At 36.0% G+C, this 15828-nt stretch overlaps 1 protein-coding gene across 1 annotated transcript in view; it reads left to right on the plus strand.

Moving 5' to 3' along the window:
* The window catches only part of LOC149218893 (Nuclear transport factor 2 (NTF2) family protein), a 352149-nt gene extending 336636 nt beyond the window's left edge, over positions 1 to 15513 (plus strand). Inside the window, exons 5-8 of the mRNA XM_089382500.1 lie at positions 14466 to 14534; positions 14704 to 14778; positions 14913 to 14947; positions 15059 to 15513. Of these exons, the coding sequence (XP_089238626.1) occupies positions 14466 to 14534; positions 14704 to 14778; positions 14913 to 14947; positions 15059 to 15194 (315 nt within the window). The 3' untranslated portion in view covers positions 15195 to 15513. The remainder of the gene's footprint in view (positions 1 to 14465; positions 14535 to 14703; positions 14779 to 14912; positions 14948 to 15058) is intronic.
* The last annotated feature ends 315 nt before the right edge of the window (positions 15514 to 15828 follow it).

Raw genomic sequence — 15828 nt, forward strand, 5'->3', positions numbered from 1 at the left:
TGTTAGACCAATTGCTTTGATTCCATTCATCACTGGAAAACATCTTTTGCAAGTTTCTATGTTGGGAAAGCATAGATTGCAATGTCAAAAAATGTGTAGCAAATCTAGTGATGGCAGGCCTAATAATATCCTTGCTCCCAGTGTGTTTCCTCATGAGGCTCAAAACCAATGTATGATTGTAGATAAATTTTGTTATGCTTCTGGCATGATCTATAGTGTTTTTGACCCAATCTAATTTTCCAATATCCTCAAGCATGAGGTCTAAGCAATGTGCAGTGCATGGGGTCCAAAAGATGGTCTTGTGTTTTTCCTCTAACAGTTTACTAGCAAGAACATAGTTAGAGGCATTATCTGTGATGATTTGAACAACATTAGCCACCCCCACCTCCTCAACAACCTAATCCAATAGCTGAAACAACAAGTGGCCATCTTTTACCTTATCAGATGCATCAACAAGCATGGTTCCCTGTGGGCAGAAGACAAGAAAGTTTATGATGGTACAGTTTCTTTGATCAGTCCATCCATCTGACATGATGGTACACCCTGTTCTTGCCCATGAGTCCTTGAACTCTTGCAAATACTCATTAATGGATTGAATTTCTTTCTGCAAACGAAACCCCCTTAGCTCATGCATAGTAGGGCCTTTGAAGCCTTTTCCAGCAGCATGTATGGCATCAAACATAGGCTCATAATATGGTGAACGAGCAGCATTAAAGGGGATATCAGCATCATACCACCATCTAGCTATGTACTCACAAGCAGTCTCCCTCAATTCTTTCTTCCAATGGTCATCTAAAGTGGGCTGTATTTGAGTTTTACTAACCTCAGGACCATGTGCATCTGATGGAGAGGAGGGAGTAAAATAACTTTTGATAGTCACATCACCCTTTTTCAAATTCATTCTACCCTTTCCCTTATCTTGAACAGAACCAAAAGAGGGAGGAACATATCGGAAAGGGTTGGATGTATCAGTTTGAGGGATAGAGGAAGAACCCTCAAAATCATAATGGGGGTTGGTAGCCATCATTTTTTATATCTCCCTCTTCCTCCCAATTTCAGCCTGTATGTCTCTTTGCCTAGCCTTATCTTCTTTAAATTTCTCAAAGCTGGCCGACAAATGCTTCCTAATCTCCCCAATTTCTGGTGAGGTACATGGGGTAATTTGGCCTCTAATCCCTGCCAAGTGTTGTTTCAGCCTATTAATGCCCCCAGGACCTTCCTTAATTTTCCTATGGCAAAATTTGCATTGCATTTGACTATCAACCATTTCAACATATGCCCAAGCAGGATCTCTTGCTCTACGTGCCATTTTTTGACTAGGAAATGAAAGCAAACAATCTGAAAATGAAAAAAAAAAAACATTGATTCAATGTTCATTTATTTGACAGAAAACACTCTCTAAGCTTTCATCATATGCACCTAAAATTTACTAAGCAAAAACAGATTTATAGAGGTGAAAAAAAATACCTCCAGGCACAAACTGCCTCCTCAAGCTTGCTCCAAGAATCAGCTCCTCAATGCTGCTCCAAATGGCTGCCCAAGAAGCTCCTCACTCCAGCTATAATGCTCCTACAATACTCCTCACTGCTGCTCCAAAAACAAGCTCAAGAACTGCTCACTAACTCTCAAAGAAGACCTGCTCACTAACTCTCAAAGAAGACTCTCACTCAAATGCATAAGATTGTTGTGAGAGAATGAGAGCACTTGAGTGTGTTAAATAGGGTTTGGGAGGGGGAAATGGACCCCAAATGACATTTAGCAAATTCATATAACACCTTGGAGTCCAAACCAATCAAAAATCACCTTAAAAATCCATTAAAAAAATGTTAAATCGTTGTTTAACGTGTTTTGGGCCGGCTTTTTCTGACTCGGTCAAGTCATAACGGAAACAGCCGAGTTGGTCGAGTCAATCAAACGTACCGTTTCAAGGGCCGAGTCATTGCTGAGGATATCAGCTCGGATCAACTCAGCCGTTTCGGTATCGAAACGGCCGTTTTTTAAAACAATGGTGCGAAGTAGGACGAAGTGGGTCTAAGGAAGCCGAAGGAAGTGCGAGTTTGGGAAAGTCCAAGGAGAAGAAGAAAATCGAACTTTTGGTGCCTCTCTCTCAGTTTCGTGCCCTAGTTTGGGAGATCGAAGTCTTCCAAGTTTCGCTGATGGCGAAAGATGCCTGATGCTGGGAGCCGTTGCCTAGTCAAAGTTGTTGGAAAGAGGTCGAAGAGCTAGGAGGCTGACTTGGTGTGGAGGGAAGGTTTGGTCTTCGTCTAGGGTGAAGAGTCTCAAAGAATACTATTGAAAGGAAGAATTTTCTTGACTGGGTTTTCCCCTCGAGGGGGGTTTTGCCCTGGCATAGTGTCTACATATTGTGTCTCTTGTTTTGTGATCTTCATACACTCATAATATGGTAATTTCTTGATGAAAGATAAGATAATAAAGAAGTAAAAGAAGCCAACACACACAAGTAATTATCAAGAAAGGAGAATCAAACCCTAATATAACTGCTTTGATTTTCCAACATGTTATCGGAGCTAAGGTCAGGAAAAGTCGAAGATCACTTTGTTGGCATGGATTCTCCCTCTTTGATGAACTATATAAGAATGGGTATCAACACTACTGGAGGTTAGATCAAGAAGGTCATCTACTACTTATTCAACAAGGTCAAAATTCAAGGGTTCTTGGCTGCTCTTATAGGTTCTCTTAATGATGACAATGCATGGATCATTGATAGTGGAGCATCGAGACACATGACAAGAGAAAGTAAACAACTTCATACACTATCAAAGGAGCCATCTTCTCATGCAGTGGAATTGGGTGACAACAAAATCTATGATGTTAGAGGCTTGGGATCAACATCGTTGAAGCTGGATAATGGATCGAAGCTGCACCTCAACAACATTCTATATGTTCTAGGTTTGAAAAAGAATTTGCTTTCTATTTCTTGTTTAGAAGATAAAGGGGAAAGAGTTTCTTTTGTTGATGGAAAAGTATTAGTTTGGGGAAAAGACTCTAGCATTGATAAAGCTAGGGTTATTGGAGTTCATGAAGGAAGTCTTTATAGAGTCATTACACCACCTCCTTAAGCTTTGGTTCATATGGAAATAAGTCCCATTGAGTTGTGGCATAGGAGGTATGGTCATCTACATTATAAGATCATCCCTACTCTTAGTCAATTGGTTCATGGTATTCCTAATATGAAGTTAGATCATGAAGGTGTGTGCAAGGGATGCTCTTTGGGAAAACATACAAGAAAGCCATTTCATAATAGTGAAACTAGGTCTAAAGAGATATTAGACCTCATCCATTCTAATGTGTGTGGGCCCATGTCTGACAAATCACTTGGAGGTCATCTCTACTATGTGACATTCATTGATGATCATTCTAGAAAGACATGGCTCTACCTCCTCAAAACAAAAGATGAAGTATTTGATAAGTTCAAGGAATTTAGGGCCGAAGTGGAAACCCTAACCGAAAGAAAGATAAAAACTCTAAGGTCTGACAATGGTGGGGAATACACTTCTAAGGAATTGATTGCATATTGTAAGGAAGCAGGTATTAAGAGGGAGCTCATTGTTCCCTATTATCCCGAACAAAATGGATTGGCCAAAAGAAAGAATAGGTCAATTGAAGAAGGCATTCAAACTATGCTTCTTGATCAAGACCTAACAAAATTCTTATGGGGAGAAGCAGCAATGACAGTCCTGTACATTCAAAATAGGATTCCTCATAAGAGTCTTGATAATACAACACTCGAAGAAGTATTCCAAGAAAGAAGCCGAGTGTGGATCACCTCTAAATCTTTGGTAGTCCAACATATATCCATGTTCCAAAGCACAAGCGAAAGAAGTTGGACTCTACAAGTATCAAGGGAATATTCGTTGGATATAGTCTCTCCTCAAAATCATATAGAATCTACATAAAGGAAGGAAGACACATTGAAGTAAGCAGGGATGTCATATTCGATGAAAATCAAGCATACAAGAAATCAAAGGATATTCCTATTGATTTTGATGATGAAGAAGTTCCCATATTTGGAGAAGAAGAAGTACATCATGAAAACCCTACTACAACTCAAGAAGAAGAAGGACTAAGTGAGCCTATTCAGTTGGTGGTCATCCCAACCACAAGGAAAAGGCCAAATTGGTTAAAAGCCACATTAGAAGATGTTGAAGGACATGAAGCTGCGAAAGGATCCTTCAGGGAAAGTAAGAGACCAAAGAGATATTCTGGTTATGCTGCATATATGACAAAGTTAATTGAAGCCGAACCATCTACATTCAAGGAAGTTGTGCATCAAGAGGTTTGGAAGAAAGCAATGTAGGAAGAATATCAATCCATCATGAAGAATGGGGTTTGGGAAATTGTTCCTAGACCTAGTGAAAAATTGGTTGTCACATCTAAATGAATCTATAAGATCAAACATGTTGTTGATGGAAGTATAGACAAGTACAAAGCAAGATTCGTTGCAAGGGATTTCTCTCAAAAGAAAGGCATTGATTATGAAGAAACCTTTGCACCCATAGCTAGGTACTCTACCATTAGATCGTTGGTTTCATTGGCTGCTATAATGGGGTGGAATATCCATCAAATGGATGTGAAGATTGCATTTCTGAATGGGACCATTGATGAGGAAGTGTATATCGAACAACCCGAAGGCTTTGAAGTTAATAGCAGGGACTCTCATGTTTGCGAACTTAAGAAGGCCCTATATGGTTGGTATGCTAGGATGGATGCATATCTGCCTAGAATTGGGTTCGTGAAGAGTTATGTTGATCTGAATCTCTACATCAAGGTTGTGTATAATGAGCCCATCATTATTCTACTATATGTGTATGATCTATTCATCACACGTAAGAGTGAAGAATGCAAGAATGCAAGAAGATGTTGGCAGTTGAATTTGAAATGAAGGATCTAGTACTGATGCACTATTACCTTGGTCTAGAAGTATGGCATAGACCTTGGGAGATATATTTGGGGCAAGGAAAGTACATCGTCAAGTTGTTGCAGAAATTTGGAATGATGGATTCTAAGCCGATGACTACTCCTATGATCCCCAATCTCAAGAAGTTGAGGGGCTCTGACCCTAGTCTCATGGATCCTTCCTCCTTTTGTCAGTTGGTGGGTTCCCTAATGTATTTGGTAAATAATAGGCCAGATATATGTTTTGCAGTAAACATCCTTAGTCAATTTCAATTGGAGCCTCGTCATGATCACTCGATAGATGCCAAACATATATTGAGGTATCTTCGTGGCACTATACATCACTGTCTAAAGTATGATAGTAAGGAATTCAAGCTAATTGGCTTCACAGAATCTGATTGAGGTGGCAGTGAGACCAGTGGAAGGAGCATTACCAGAGGATGTATTAGTTTGGGAGTTGCTATGATCTCATGGATGAGTAGGAAGCAAGATCTCGTTGCTTTAAGTAGTGTTGAGGCAGAATATGTGGCTACATGTGAAGTAGGAAAGGAGGTTGTTTGGTTAAGGAAGCTTCTGACAGATTTGTTCGAAAAGTATTTGGGTCCTATTGTGATTAATTGTGACAATCAAAGTTGTATCAAGATGTCTGGAGATCCCGTGTTTCATGCTAGAACGAAGCATATCAACAATAAGTTCCACTTTATTAGGAACCTAGTGCAGGATGGGATTGTGAAGTTGGAGTATGTCTCGACAGATGAACAAGTAGCAGACATACTAACAAAGGCTCTTCCTAATAATAAGTTTGAATATCTAAGGAACCTGCTTGGTTTGGTAGATATTGTTGATTGCATTGATGATAAGAATGTGGAAGAGATTTGTTGAGGCTTTGCGAGTGAAGCATTGCTTGGGAAGACATCTGGTCGGTACTTTGTGTTGATGTCTAGGTCCCAAAGTAGGAAAGGTGGCGTGAGTCGTAGAGCTCCGAACATGGATACACACCTAGGTCCCTGGGTTGGTGGTTAGAAAATAAGCCTGGTGGTACCTAGAGATGTTGAAAGCTTGAGTCCATCTTATTCCCACATGGATAGATTGCCCTGGTCAGGAATCTACTTTGTGGCATTGCAGTTCCTAAATTGTTGAGAGACCAATGGATAGATTTCCCTAGTCAGGAATCTATTCCATGGCATTGCGGTGCCTAAAGTTCTTCATTGTTCATATAGTTTGAGATCTTCCATTGTATTTGTATATTATGAATACCTCCCTAGTTAAGAGGGAGTGTTGGAAAATGTAACTAGGTTCGGTCTTCATTAATATATTTGAGTCATCATGAAATGTACTTGTCAAAAGAATAAAGAAAATAATTTTTATTATTGTAACAATGACTTATTAAAGCATGGGTTTCATGCTTGGGTCATCATTATATTAGTCAAATTCTCCATTGTGGACTCCTAGGATTAATATTGAGTTTATAGAGTCATTGTATATTCAAAGAGACCCTTCTTGGACTTTTGAATCATGTAAAAAGGTTTAGTTTTGAGTCAAATTTAATTTATGTATCCTCCACACCAAGTCGGCCTAAGGACTCTAATTTGACCTCACATGGAGCCTATAAATACAAGCAAGTTGAAGTCATTTGGAGCAATTCATCTTAAGCAAGTTCGATATCTCAAGAGTAGTTGGAGAAGTGCAAAGTAGGACAACGTGGGTCTAAGGAAGTGTGAGTTTGGGAAAGTCTAAGGAGAAGAAGAAAATCGAACTTGTGGTGCCTCTCTCTCTCTCAATTTCGTGCCCTGGTTTGGGAGATTGAAGTCTTCCAAGTTTCGTTGATGCCGAAAACTGTCTGCCTAGTCGAAGTTGTTGGAAAGAGGTCGAAGATCTAGGAGGCTGACTTGGTGTGGAGGGAAAGTTTGGTCTTTGTCTAGGGTGAAGAGTCAAAGAATACTATTGAAAGGAAGAATTTTCTTGACTGGGTTTTCCCCTCAAGGGGGGTTTTTCCCTAGCATAGTGCCTACATCTTGTGTCTCTTGTTTTGTGATCTTCATACACACATAATATGGTAATTGCTTGATGAAAGATAAGATAATAAAGAAGTCAAAGAAGCCAACACACTCACAAGTAATTATCAATAAAGGAGAATCAAACCCTCATATAACTGCTTTGATTTTCCAACATACCCAAGATGCTAGGAATACTGCGAATCAAAAAATCCAAGCTTATGCACTAGAAACAATGTAAAGATGCCACTACACAATCACTACAAGGAAATATCAGACTGCTGCAAGCTTGTATCAAACTTCTGCAATGATAATGTTAATCTTTCAATAGACTAAATTAGTCATCAAAATTACATAAGGTGGCAGCCAAACATTTGTGATAAGTCTTGGTGTTATCTAGGATCTCCTTAGAGTGATTATGATGTGATTTATGCCACTGTATGATCAACTTCACATCTGATCTAGGATTATGACAGTGATACAGTGAGTTGTTTTAGCTACAAAAAAGGAGAAATCAATTAGCAATGGATGATTAGGGAAGACAATGAAACCCTCAAGGCCCTATAGCAACGTTTGGCCTAAATGCTTCAAACCTTTTCCTTTTCACTAGAAAATATTGCCAAAAACCCTTAGAGAAATTTCGTTTAGGCCTACAAAAACAAAGTTGGATCAGAGTATAACAGTTATAGCAATGATAACCCCCTCAAAATCTTTGCAGCTAAGCATAATAGGGTAAAAGAGGGCAGTGGCTAGGCTAATTTAGCCTCTTTAGGGTTGTGGCTGCCCAATTAGGCCAAATCTAGCCTTAGGACAAATACGGCCCTCCAGAAATGAGCCAAAAATGGCTAATGTCCTTCAGGAAGTTCAACCTCAAACCCTACATGTCTAGGGTTTCTGAGGTCTCCAACGCCAATTTTTTCCTTGATCATTGAAAGATTTCACTTGCAAAACAAATTTAGAATAGAAACCCAAATACCCAATATACAAAAATTTCAATAAACCCCAAAATCCCTAAGAGATGCAAATAAAACAAGGGTTAGAAATAATTTACAATATTTACAAATTAAAATTTACAAGCTCTTATTAGAAAAATAATTCTTTTTAGCCCAAGATCAAAAACATTTTTTTTAGAATTTTGAAATAATTTATGGATGAATAATATTCATAAGATAGCCAAGCCAAAACCCTCCTGCAAAATAATTTACCAAAATGAAAGCTTAGAGCCCAAACAAAGTTGGCTCTTCCCCATAGTTTGTGAACTTGGAGCCCAAGCGCTAGCATACCTGTAAATCTCTATAAATTCTCAAGATAAACCGTTAGCTCATATGGTGAATCAAATCACCTAAGATACTTGTATCAATAGAATGTTCTTATCACTGATAAATGAAATTAACGGCTAAAAAACAATATTTAGCACAATATAGGATAAACACATAGCCAACACATACCACAGATCAATAGACAAAACAACACCATGAACTGAACCCCAAAGTCTTTTTATTATAATAAAAAATGTTCCCAACAAAGTTGTAACCGGGTACAAAAAAAATCACTTCATCCAAAGATATCAAATAGAAGCTCAATAACTTCTTTATCTAGAAAAACCCCTCCAAGTGGAAAAGAATGGCTATTTGGATTGATCTTCGTCAAAATAATCTCGACTGTTGAAAATAATTTGATCATCTTTTAATCTCCACCGTTGAATCTTTTCTTTTGAGGAAAAAACCGAATTTTTCTTAAAATTCATTTTTAATTAATCCAAAAGTTAATATTTTGGATTGATTTCCTCAAAAATTTGAGTTTGACTTAACCACCAAGGTCCAAGGGCTCAAATTTTCTTAAAATATCTATTTTTCCCTTGGTGGGGGACCTCCAAAAATTGACTTCTCTTTGACCCACGAATTTCTAACTATTTTCCACTTAAAGAGAAAGAATTAATTTTTCTATAATTATTTTTAACTCAAAATTAATTATTTTTTTGGCTTAGGATTTTTATTTAATTTTGCCAGATAAATTAATTAATTGACACTAGAGGGGATTTAATGATTTTTCCACCCTCAAATATTTTAGCCATGGTCTCTAACTATGAGTAACTATACACTAAAATATTTTTTACATCAAATTATTACAAAATCAACCATTGAAAGGGGAAATATACATTTAGAGTCATACCCCCAATAATTTACCCAATTTTGCGACACAATATGATTTAGTATGAAACCAAGTGTGCTTGTAATAAAATAATTTAGCCAAATGTGCTACAATTATTCTCAAACACACTTTACAAAGTCGATATAATACTAGGACTCACCTAAGACCTTGTCAAAGAATTCCACCCTAGCTTTGGGGTTTAAGTTGGAAGAAAAACTTTGCCCATTATCCCTGTTTAGAAACACACATAATTCGGTGAGGTTAAAAAAATTCCTAAGATGAAATCCTTTGCCAAAATCAGAGGCATACCTAGGTGTTGTTACATAATTAAATGGTCATACTAGCATCATTTAAAATACAACTTGTAGAAATTGGGTTTACAATGATAAAATTGTGTTGGCTGATGACTTTGAACTTTGAAAAAAATTCTTCTATCTTTGCATTTTGCTTCCTTGGATTGTTGACAAAGTGTGGTCAACAAACCCAATGACATGTCCTTCGCTTGATGAATTTGGCCTCTCCAATTTATCTTCGGAACCTACAATAATTCAACCTCCACTAAATAGAGCTATTGCAATGATGAATAATTCTTCGTCCAGCTTCCATGATCACTAACAAATAAATTTTTATGTTGAACTCCAGTGAGGAATCTATATGAATTCCTCCTTATCCTTCGATGTAAGCACAAATGAGTAATCTGAAGCAATCCCTCCTTATCAACTAGCTAGAGTGTATCTCACAACACCGAAACCAATCTAGCTAGATCAGTTAAGGTGGATCTCGCACCACCAAAACTACCCTCCTCACACTGGGCTTCACCTTTATTCAAGCTCTACGAGCTCTCAAAACAATTAACAAATCAATAACCAATTCTACTTATCCAAGAGCAAGCTCCCATCTTCCTTTTAATGTCATGAGATATTGGATTCAGAATACCATGGGCGATTACCATGGGTCATTTGCATACCATGGACGCCTTTTTTCCTTTTTTATTAAAATGACTTTATAAGGGTTTATTTCTTAATTAATTAGAAAGTCATTTATTTATCTCCTCCTCCTTAGAAAAACACATTACATCTAACACAACATAAAGTGGTCAAGCCACATTTACAATGACAACATGAGATAAAACCCAACAAGGAAGGTTGATCTACCTAAGAAGACATAATAATGGTCCAAGCTGCCATGTCAAGCCTCCAATGGTCCAAAAGGGATGTATATGGTCAACGATCCAAGGTAGATGGTGGTCTAAGTGTTGTCGCAAGTCAAAATATGTCCAACATTCTTCCTTTTCTAGTGCAACGACCTCATGGAGATGTGGTGATAGTCCATCAAAGGGGTGGCATCATGATAACAGTTCCATAAATCATGTGATTTAGGGATCAATCACCTCCAAATAATGCTCCAAATGAAGGCCTTTATGGTCATGCCTCAGGTCAAGGCACTCCAAAAGGCATGGCAAATTCTTCCACAAGTCAAAATTTGGGTCCTTAAACCCATATCCAGCCAAGTAATGTCAAAATAAAATGCAATCAGTCCTCATTCCACCTCATTTATTCTTCAAGGCAAGTCCACATCATCCAAGCTTCAACAAGAGAGTGAAAATAATCCAAGTCCTCCCGTCTATTGCATCAAAATACCCTGTTGCTGTCATAAATGCAAATAAGCCCTCAAACCATGTGAAAATCAGCCCATAAAGTGACCAATAAGGACAGCATTCAAGTAAACCCAACTTTTTGAGATTGTCAAAGCATGTCAATTCCCAACACAAGTACTTATACTTTGAGCAGTTGCAACAAAAGTTACCACTTTTTTTAGCTAATGTTGTGTAGCTTTCTTCAAAAATACTTCTAATAAAATGGGCACCAACACTCCTCATTCTGACATAATAGGGGACCATTTCTCATTTAGATGGATGATTGATCTATGAATCTGTGCACTCCTGGTTCATGCCAGACTTTTCTCAGGATTTATGTAACAAATAAAATATATATAAATAAATATAAAATAATGTAAATGATAATAGGCATAAATAATTATTAGTTAATTAGTAATTAGGCTGAAGAGGCATGTCTAAATGAGACATGACTCTTCATGAAGAGACACTTGTGTGATATATAAGCAAGCCTCTTGTTCTCATTTGTAAATCATCATTCATTCTTATTCATTTTATTTAATATAATATTTATATCCTAAGTGGATATCTTGACATTCCAAGTCTTTTGGAGTAATTAATCTATAGAAGGAACTTTGTTCGCTTCATTCGGTATCAGAGTAGTTTGTTCCTCTAGGTTGCTAAACGAGTGCACAGAGCTCGTTCTCCGATCCAAGTCTTTGGCTATCAACTCTTCATCAAATTTATTGTTGTTGCAGTTCAAGCGTTTCGCTAAATATTTGGGAGTTTCTCCTTTTCTCCATTTTTCTAGGCCTTTGGCCATAAAAAAAAAAAAAATAACCAAAAAAAATATATAAGTAAATAAATTAAAAAAAAAAGAAGAAAAAAAAGTAAAAGAAAAAACAAAACGGATACAAAATCTCATACCAAGTATATTTAAAACTTTTTATGTGGAGAAGCCCATGGTTTTAAAAACAACCCATGGTAATAGCCCATGGTATTTTAAAAAGTTAAAGAAAAAACAGGGATACAAAAGCTCTTACGTGAAAGGTAAATATTACTTTTTACAGGAGGTTTTAAAAACAACCCATGGTAATAGCCCATGGTATTTTAAAAGTAAAATAAAAAACAAAAGGGATACAAAATCTCATACCAAGTGATATTTAAAACTTTTTACGTGGAGAAGCCTGTGGTTTTAGAAACAACCCATGGTAATTGCCCATGGTATTTTAAAAGTAAAATATACTTTGATAACATTGGAGAAAAAAGGTATGATATAAATAATTTTAATCGTTCAAATCTAAAGATTGTGACCGTACCAAGAGTCACGTCTCATCCAAATTTTCTGAGAAAAAAATATTATTATAATCATAAAAAAGGATGCTATATAAGCCTTATATAGTTACATATAAAAGGAAAAATGGGTCTCAAAAAAGTATATATAAATTTTATATAATTATAATTTTATAATATATATAAATTAAAATTATATAATATATATATAATTTATAATTATATATACTAAAAAAAATTATTATTATATAAAAATTTTATAAAAAGAGAGTTAAAAAAAAGAGAGAGAAATTATATAAAAAATAAAAAGAGGAGAGAGAATATATCATTAAAAAAAAAAAAAAAAAATAATAGAAATAAATAAATTGTTGAAAAAAAAGGAAGATAAAAGAAGTGAAAAAAATGGAATCTCTAAGAAATGAACAAAAACAATTCCAAAGAGATGTAAAACAAGAAATCACAATACTTAAGCAACAATATGTTGGACTTGTGGATATGCATTACAAAGAAATAATGGAAAAGGACGAAGAAATTTCTCGTCTCAAGGACCACGTCGAAAAATTACTGGCACAAGTGAAGAAGACTAAAGTCTCAAAGAAAGAACTCAAGCAGCATTTATCAGAACAAGAAGAGGAAAATTTACGTTTAAAGAACCTTAATAAAAATTTATTAGAACAAATCAGAGATCTAAAAGATGAAAAACTTAAAATTCAAAACACTAAAAATAAGGTTGATGAATCAAAAACCAAAGAACTTTTATGTTTGAGAAATCATAATCAAAGTTTGCTCAATCAAACTAAGAAACTTAAGGAGGATAAGAAAGCATTAAAAGATAAGTTGGAACAAGTCACTCAAGAAGAAGTATCAAAATCTCTAGTCACAATAATTCAAGTTGAAAATAAGGGAAAGAAAACCGATCCAGTGAATATGACAACTCAAGAAGACAAGGCAGTTGAAGAAACGACACATGTAGATGTTGCAGTAAAGACAATGGACATCCCAAGTAAATGTTCAATAACCAATTCAACAACATCTTCGCCAAAAGAAAATCCAAAAACTTTATATCGGCATCCAAATCATGAGAATAGACAAATCAACCAAGCTGTGTATCAGGACCATTCAAACCGTAGACAACAATTTAATGTTTCAGAGAATAATGACATAACATCAATTTCGCCTTATGCTGACAAGTCGTTACAAAATTTTAGTGATCAGAATGCTATATAGAAGATTAATCTGAGATGGTCTGATCCCTTCTCAGTGCGACAATTTTGTTTGTCACTAAGAAGATCATATCAACTTGTATCGACAAGGATGACTATTTCGAGATAGAAAGATTTTCGAAGCCGAAAAAGAGATCAAGCCTTTTTCATCGACAAGCTTTGAGGACAAAGCTTTTTGAAGAAGGAGGCAATGTAACAAATAAAATATATATAAATAAATATAAAATAATGTAAATGATAATAGGCATAAATAATTATTAGTTAATTAGTAATTAGGTTGAAGAGGCATGTCTAAATGAGACATGACTCTTCATGAAGAGACACTTGCGTGATATATAAGCAAGCCTCTTGTTCTCATTGTAAATCATCATTCATTCTTATTCATTTTATTTAATATAATATTTATATCCTAAGTGGATATCTTGACATTCCAAGTCTTTTGGAGTAATTAATCTATAGAAGGAACTTTGTTCGCTTCAATTTAATATGCGAAAATAAATCCATGCTAGAGGTTCTTTTGCATTCATCGTATTTCATTCTTGCACAACCAATACACATCCTTAGTCACACCCAACGTGTGAGCACCTTATGCCAGCTTAGCAACATTGGGTGTGAGCAGCTTATATTTGTGCCAGCTTAGCAGCCAAACCAACAAACAACTCACTGTTCCACCTTAGCCACTGCTCAGCATTCCACAACAGCAACTCATCACATGTCAGAGAAACAACGTGACTGACACATAGTTCAATGATCCACATATTAGGAGAGTGATGCAGATTTTCAGGATTTTTGGCATTCCTCTAGAGTAGCAACCCACACATGTAGTATAGTGGCTTGCACATTGTTGTCATTTTGACGGACTTACAACCCTCATGTGTTGGGATTTACATTTATCAAAAGGGAAATATGGACCAGCAGTAAATTCTAGTGAATTTACAACATATTTTCCCTATGTTTCTCTTCCATTTTGAATCAGTATGGTTTCTTGACCTATGGCCTGATTATCCTTTATTACTGTTTTTTCTTGTCACTGCCATTGTGATTCTATATGGTATTTATAATACGATGATACATGTCATTTTGTAAAATGCATATGATTTAACATGCTATTTTTTTACTTCGACATGCATATGTTCATCATGTTAAGTGATGGGAAATATATGCCCTAGGATGATGTATTGAGTATTGTTTTACTTTATTTTATGACACCGTGATGAAGAATGCAAATATTGGAAAACTATATTAACAGTAGTTTTGGGCATAATGCTGCAGGTATTCAGTGAAGCAAAAATTGTTGAATATAGTGTGCAAGAAAATGAAAATTCCCCTAGCAACGGAGAGGTGATTATTTTTAAGAGATTACCTTCTACTCTAATATTAAACATCTATCTTTACAAAAAAATATGAAACAGGTGGAAGACGAACATTAGTTCCTCATTGATCTCTCCTTTTTTGAGCTTTCTTCAGTGAAGCCTACAATATCTAAGTTGTCAAAATTGTTTATTCGCAGATACTAATTGAGAACAAGCAACATTACAAAATTATGGGGAAAAATATAGATGTGACAAGTCTCATCAAACTTCAGGTATGGACATCATAACATATAATAAAAAGGTTTGATGGAATAAGAAATTGTTTAGATATTTGAAGAACTCAATGTGATTGTCGTGATTTTTTTTTTTGTTTCAGTAAAATTGAGTACAATTGACATCCTTGCAGGTTGAACAGGGGAAGGTCATCCGACATGAGGACTGGTAATTTTTGTCTTCTCTTTCATGTAGATTTCTGTGACTGTAAAATGAAGGGATGGGGTGTGAATTAAAAGTTTAAATGGGGCTAAAAATGGCAGGGTTTTTTGGTTGCAGGTGGGATAAGAAGCCCCTGTGGAATAGGCATACAGTGGTTGTACCCTTAGTTGGGCGGATGGTGGAAGGGATGCGCAGATGTTCCATGCTTTTAACTCATGCTATGATGGGCTGTGGCAAAGACCCAAATCCTTAATTTTCACTAGAAAATTTAATGAAGGTTTAGTTGTGCATGATAGTTTGTATATTTGCTATGCTGCTCCCTCCTGCCAGCATGTAGTCCTTTTTCTTTTAATCTACAGATTTAGGATTGTTTGAAGTAACGCTTTTGAGTTTTTTCAATGTAGTGTATGTGCTTGTATAGGGTAAAATTCTTATGCTATTATTTTTTATCTTATTTGACCTGGAGACTTGGGACCCAAATGTAACTCTGGGAATTAGGTACAAAATATATTCATTGTACAAATTCTTATTTAGATTGGTGCAATGAAAAATCATAAAGATTTTGATACCAATTCATCTTTCAAATTCTTAATTAGATTGGTGCAATGAGAAATATATATTTTTCAAGAACTAAAAACAAGATTCAATGACAAATTCATCTTGTAAATTCTTGTTTAGATTAGTTGAAGGAGAAATGATAAGGATTTTGGTACTGTTATCCATGAACCACACAAGTGGGTAACCCCTAGGAGATAACTTTTCTCCTATTTGTTCAGCTTGGCAGCCAGCAGCCCTATGATGATTTACAGATAGCTATGCCTCAAAGCCCTCCAACCATGCTCCAATCAGTGTTTTTCATCATCTAGCTTACTTCTTGAATGAAGGTG

This window comes from Pinus tabuliformis, chromosome Q (assembly GCF_031772625.1).
Source record: "Pinus tabuliformis cultivar Carrire ecotype Pingquan chromosome Q, CPIR1, whole genome shotgun sequence".
Lineage (NCBI taxonomy): Eukaryota > Viridiplantae > Streptophyta > Pinopsida > Pinales > Pinaceae > Pinus > Pinus tabuliformis.